At 59.4% G+C, this 6211-nt stretch overlaps 1 protein-coding gene across 1 annotated transcript in view; it reads right to left on the bottom strand.

Annotated features, from left to right (window-relative positions):
• Positions 1-511: 511 nt before the first annotated feature.
• Positions 512-6211, bottom strand: part of LOC145719402 (ankyrin repeat and MYND domain-containing protein 1-like) — a gene marked incomplete at its 3' end in the record, with an annotated part of 9178 nt that continues 3478 nt past the window's right edge. The window contains exons 3-6 of the mRNA XM_081810892.1: positions 4875-5015; positions 4319-4459; positions 2668-2775; positions 512-643 (exon numbers count right to left, since the gene is read on the bottom strand). Of these exons, the coding sequence (XP_081667018.1) occupies positions 512-643; positions 2668-2775; positions 4319-4459; positions 4875-5015 (522 nt within the window). The remainder of the gene's footprint in view (positions 644-2667; positions 2776-4318; positions 4460-4874; positions 5016-6211) is intronic.

The raw sequence follows: 6211 nt of genomic DNA, 5'->3' as shown, positions 1-6211 counted from the left end.
CTCTACTGAGAGAATCCACGGTCCTGCAGCCCAGCAGGTCCTTGAGCAGGGCCCCCGGCTAATGCCCGCCCTACTGAGAGAATCCACGGTCCTGCAGCCCAGCAGGTCCTTGAACAGGACCCCCTTGCCAATGCCCGCTCTACTGAGAGAATCCACGGTCCTGCAGCCCAGCAGGTCCTTGACCAGGACCCCGGCCAATGTCCGCCCTGCTGAGAGAATCCACGGTCCTGCTGCCCAGCCAAAGTGACGGCCTAGGTCTTCCTTGAGACAAACCAGAGGACTTCTGTGTGGCCTGTTGAGTGGGTTTGCACTTCACACGTTTAGGCCCACATAACATAAAAAGCAAGAATTTTGTATTCTTTCTCAAGTATTTGAACGTTACAGAGCAAGAACACTTGAGACCCTCCCTGCCAGCAATGAAGGCCAGACCAAGGGTTCCAACACCCCCACCCAGACCCTACATGCTAGGGCCCGCTACCCTGCACACCCGCCCCCCAGCCTCACCCCTCACCAGGGCCAGCTTGCTGTCCGTGCTCCTCTGGTGCTCACAGGTGAGGTCACAGGCAACACACAAGGCGCTGCCCAAGCCTCTGGTCAGCGGCAGGTTGGGGTCAGCTCCGTGGGACAGAAGCTCCTTCACAATCTGGACACAGAGACGCCGGTCAGCACCCAGCTCCTCTCTCCTCGCGTGTGCAGCAGTGCCCAGAGAACGGCTTCTGCTCTCCTGAGCGGCATCCCACCCGCAGGTACCACTGCGGCCTGGCTCGGGACGAGGTTGGGGCAGGGAGAGGGCGTATGGTGGCTCCCCAGGGAGGGCTGCACCACCCACACCAGCAGCCCAGGTCTGCTCCTTTCTCTGCACGCTGTCTAGTTGCTCCAAAGTGCTCCTGCCTCAGGTCTTGTCTTCCAGCCCAGGGGCCAGCACAGGGCCTGGTGTGTGTCCCATCAGCTCCTCCTCCCTGGGACCACTCTGCCTTTGCCCCCTAGGCACCTGAGTCACTGTGATCACCTGACCAGACGCAGAATGGGGCACATCTCACTTGCTCCCTGCCGGATCCCCAGCCACCAGGAAGCCAGGCGTGACAGCAGCCTGGCTGGGCAGGAGACACACTGGTGTGTGGCTCTCTCAGGAGCGTCCGACCCCCAGAAGGCAGCTCTCTACCCTGCCTCGCCCCACCAACACAACCAGGCACAGAGCAGGTGCCCCCCATAACTTGCTCAGTGAACGACTCAATGTACACGTGAAGGGAGGAGAAAGAGAAGGACCACAGAAGCCCCCATGACCCTCACCAACAACGCCTTCCTCTTCTTCAGGCCTCTGCTGATATGTCACCTCACCACAGACCACAGAAGCCCCCCTGGTCACCTGCTGTAGTAGCCCACTCTCCATCATTCTCTACTCCTTACCCAGCTGTTACTGTCTTCATAGAACTTACCACCACCCGAAATTCTGTGGCACACTGGATTATAGTCTATCTCCCACACTAGAATCTAGGATCCTTGAGAGCAGGGACCTTATCTTATTCGACACCCAATGCCTAGAATGGTGCGTGCCTGGCACACAGTGGATGCTCAAAAAACAACTGTTAAATGAAAGGGTGAATGGGTGTATGTATTATAGATCGACGGAAAAAAGAAATAAAGTAGAAAGGATGACGGATGGATGGATGAATAGAAGGATAGAGGATGGATGGATGGACAGACGGATGGCTGATGAAAGGATGGATGGACAGATGGACTGATGGAAGGACAGACGGAAGGATGGGTGGAAGGAAGGAGGGAAAGAAGGACGGATGGATGGATGATGAAAGGATGGATGGACATGGACGGACAAAAGGACAGATGGAAGGAGAGAAGGACAGAAGGAAGGAAGGATGGAGTATGGATGGATTGGACGGATGGATGGATGGGTGGAAGGATGGAATGATGGATGGATGTATGGCTGGCTGGCTGGCTGGTTGGAAGCGTGGAAAGATGGGTTGGATGGATGTGCAATTGTATGGATAGATGGATGAAAGGATGGATTAGATGGATGTATGGCTGGATGTATGGATGGGTGGGTGGATGTGGGTGAGTGGATGGCTATGTGGTTGGATAGGTGGATGGATGTGTGGTTAGTTGGTTGGCTGGCTGGCTGGCTGGATTAATGGAAGGATGGATTAGATGGATGTGTATTTGGATGGATGGGGGAAAGATGGAAGAATGGATTGATGGGTGGGTGTGGGTAGGTAGGTGAATGGATGGATGAATGGGTAAGTAGGTGGATAGATGGATAGATTTGTGGGCAAGTGAATGAATGAACAGGTAGATGGATGGATGGTGAACACATACATCCTTGGCAACAACAGGAGATGGGAATTGGCCAAGGTTCCTTTCCTTTTCCTTACTGAGGGGTTAATGCCTGGGACAAGCAGGGGTTGTGACCCACCCGCCCTGAGGGAGCATCCTCCCAGCTGAACCCTCATCTTCCCTGCTCACCTTCCTTTCTATACCCTTCTCTCTCTGAGGAGTTCCATGCACTGGGGAGGGCATCCACCATGCCCCTTACACCATGCTGTCTTCATGCTACCGCCAACAGCAGCGAACCCAAAAGACTGACTAGGGAGGGGGTCACGTTGAGGCACAAACACTGCAGGTACACCATCAGCGGGTGTAGAACATGCTCACCAGGTCATTCCCACTGGCGATGGACAGCGAGAGTGGGGAGTGGCCACTCCACAGCATGTTGGGGTTTGCTTTGTGGGAGAGGAGGAGCCGGACTATGTCCCTGGCACACTGGGTGGGGAGAAAGGTAGGGACCACAGGTTAAAGAGATGCCCTAACTCCCAGGAGCACCTGACACTGACCATTAACTCAAATGCCATAAAATCACGTTTGTCACTTAATTGCTCTTTCCTCCACACCACCATCTTGCCCGGCACACAAAGACTGTTCTAAATTTTGGATGGTTGCGTGGATAGGTGGATGGATGTCTGGGTGGATCATCAAACTGGGAAGATGTTTTCTCTTTTTTTTTAAGATTTTATTTATTTATTTGAGAGAGAGAGAGCACATGAGAGGGGGGAGGGTCAGAGGGAGAAGCAGGCTCCCTGCCGAGCAGGGAGCCCGATGCGGGACTCGATCCAGGGACTCCAGGATCATGACCTGAGCCGAAAGCAGTCGCTTAATCAACTGAGCCACCCCGGCGCCATGGGAAGATGTTTTCTAAACGTACATCATTTCCAACACAAAACAGAAAGGACACATGATGCACAAACTGCTTTACAGCTTGTTTCCAAAGGAAAGGGGCGAGTCAGACCCATGTGACTACAGTAGCCAGGTTGGCACATGGCAGGTGTGGCCCCAGGGCTCAGGGATCGTGGAGGACACCAGAGCACAGGAGAAGCCCGGCCTCAGCAAAAGGGGCGCATTCCATGCAGGAAGGGCTCATCCTTGCGCTCTCTGCCCTTCTCCCGGGGGACCCCTCAGCTTCCCCCTCTGTCCTTCCTCTTTTCCCAGAAGTGCTGAAAGCCCTTGCAGCTTCGATTATGTGCCCCTACAAAGACTCTTCCAGGCTCCAGCTCCCCCTGCAGGTGTGTAGACCCAGTGGGCTGGTCGGGCTGCCTCCAAGCCCCGTGCCCTTCCCCCACCCGGGCCAGGCCAAGGAGGTGCCAGCCCAAGCCTGCTGAGGGGCTTCTGGGAAAGCCTCCCCTCCTCTCCTCCCTGCTGGAACATGGATGGCTCAGAGTGGTGGCCTGAGCCCAAGGAGGCTTTGACCAGCGATGCTGTGAAGCAGGGAGGCCTGTGGGTGCCTCCCACCTGCCCCACCTAGCATCGCCCTGCACCCACCCTCATGCAGGTCCTCACACCGTCAGGGCAGCGTGCCCGATCACCACCCTGTGCAGGGGCAAACCACCCGCCCATGTCACAGACCCGAGAGCTGGCTGTGATTTCCGTTTTATGGGTGGATAAACTGAGACCCAGTGTACTACGTGCTCCGAGGCATTGACCCAGGCTGCACTGGCCTACAGCACAAAGCCAAGGTTTGATTCCCTCCGCAGCCACTCGGCCTCCCCTGACAGGTTCCTGCACCTGCCTTGCTGACAATCCCCAAGGCAACAGGAGGCCTGACCTCAGGCAGAGAGTCACGGCCCAGGGCTCTACAAAACAGGACCACCCCGGGGTCCCGAGTCCAGATGGTGACTGACAGGGTTGCCGGCTCACTGCCCTGCCCCCAACACGCACACAGCACACACACGGACACACTCGTGTGCACCCACCCAAGGCACTCGCACACATGCTCAGATGCACGCGCACACACACTCCCTGCCCCGCTCACCTTGTAGTTGTCCTCACGCTCACAGGCCACGTGCAGAGCCGTCCTGCCCCCCTCGTCCGGCACAGACGGGCGCGTGCTGTAGTAGATGCTAGCAGGGCCTGCTTCGTTGTTGAGCTTCAGGCTTGAAGGCATCAGGTCTAGCTGTGTACAGACAGAGGGGGCAAGTACCGGCCCCCAGGCCTCTCCCCCAAGCACCAGGCTGGGCCCGGAGACCCCTGCAGGTACGAGCTCCCACACAGACACGTTCCCACAGGGGAGCACCAGCAAGTGGCCCCCCTCCCCAGACGGCGGGTCTGAGAGCCCTCCTGCGAACCCCTCTCGCAGGCCCAGTGCAGCCACCACCTGCCCCAGTGAGGGTCAGAGCTGGGCCCCCACCCATCCTGGCTGTGCATGCAGGGAGCTGTGCCCATGCGGACAGATGCAGGCTGGCTTGGGGCCCACAGAGCAGTCATCAACCTCGTTAGGGACCATGAAGTGACAGTGAATTCTGAACTGAGCGGACAGCACCGTGCTCAGAGAGGCCTCAGCGCCCGCCCCCGTGGGGTAGGACACGCACCTTGCCCAGCTTGTACACGTCGTCCTGGTCGGCGGCCCTGGCGTCCACGTCCGTGATGGCATGCAGCAGGAGCTCCGTTATCTTGACGCCCTCCTCCCCAGGAAGGGCGGCTGCAATATGCAGGGGGGTAAGGGCCCCCAGCTGTAGGAGCAACACAGGTAGGGGTGAGGGCCGGCTCCCAGATGGGCAGCACCCCCAAGGCGCACCCCTCAGAAACCCCACAGCACGGCGTTCTCCCCGGTCTCGCTGTGACATGTGGGACCACGAGGCCTGCCCACACTGGACCACAGACACGTGCACTTCAGCTCCTAAAGTGTTTCCATCTGCCTGGCCTACAGACAGCGAGAGGCCCTGCCTTCATTTTAGACCAACTGTCCCTTCCTTCCTCTGAGAAAAGCCCCTGCCCTTCCTGCCAGACCCTCGTTCGGATGCCACAGCGTGGATGGCCACGCGGCTCCCGACTCCAATCCCTGCCGGGACCTGTCCCTCCTCCGCCCTGACCATCCGTTGAGAGACTAGCAGGAGGACCATCTCCATCTCTGGGCGCTGCGGGGTCTGTGCCGGCCCCACGGAGGTGTGAGAGCCCGGCCAGGAGCGTGCAGCAGACCCGGGGTCCAAGCGGAGAGCTGTCGGCTCCCCCAAAGCAGGATCTCAGGGTAACAGCAGGTGCCGGTGAAGAAAGGTCGGGCGGACGTCAGCCCACCGCGCACAAGCGTTCTCCGGGTCTGCTCATTATCCGCCCGAACGTGAGAATAGAGCCAGACCACGCCTGGAGAGAGGACCGCGTGCGTGAGCGACAGACGCCCGATCGGGAAGGAGAGAATGGATGAGTGCGCGAGTGATCTGTGCCGAGTTTACAGGCTGCCACCTTAGCTTCGACGGTGGAGTCCCATCAGTAAACCTGGAAGGGCACCACGACATTATCCCGGGTCTCCCGCGGACATTCTATGCTCCTGCACTCACGTTCCCTCCACGCAGAGAAGAGAAGCGGTGCACGGCCTGGCCGAGGGGCTGGCGAGGGGAGACCCACACGCCGCTGAGCGAGGACACCGAGCGTCCGCGGAAGCCAGACACACCTGCCAGCCTCGGCCACCCCCGCCGCCGCACGCGCACGTGCGCACGCCCCTCCCCCGCCGCACGCGCACGCCCTCCCCCGCCGCATGCTCACGTGCGCACGCCCCTCCCCCGCCGCACGCGCACGCGCACGTGCACACGCCCCGCCCCCGCCGCACGAGCACGTGCGCACGCCCCTCCCCCCGCCGCACGCGCACGTGCGCACGCCCCTCCCCCCGCCGCATGCGCACGCCCTCCCCCCCGCCGCTTGCTCACGTGCACAC

The sequence above is a fragment of the Leptonychotes weddellii genome, unplaced genomic scaffold, assembly GCF_054177405.1.
Source record: "Leptonychotes weddellii isolate Sample4059 unplaced genomic scaffold, ASM5417740v2 HiC_scaffold_4200, whole genome shotgun sequence".
Lineage (NCBI taxonomy): Eukaryota > Metazoa > Chordata > Mammalia > Carnivora > Phocidae > Leptonychotes > Leptonychotes weddellii.
The sequence above is the reverse complement of the archived record's forward strand: the minus strand, read 5'-3'. Positions and strand labels throughout refer to the sequence as shown.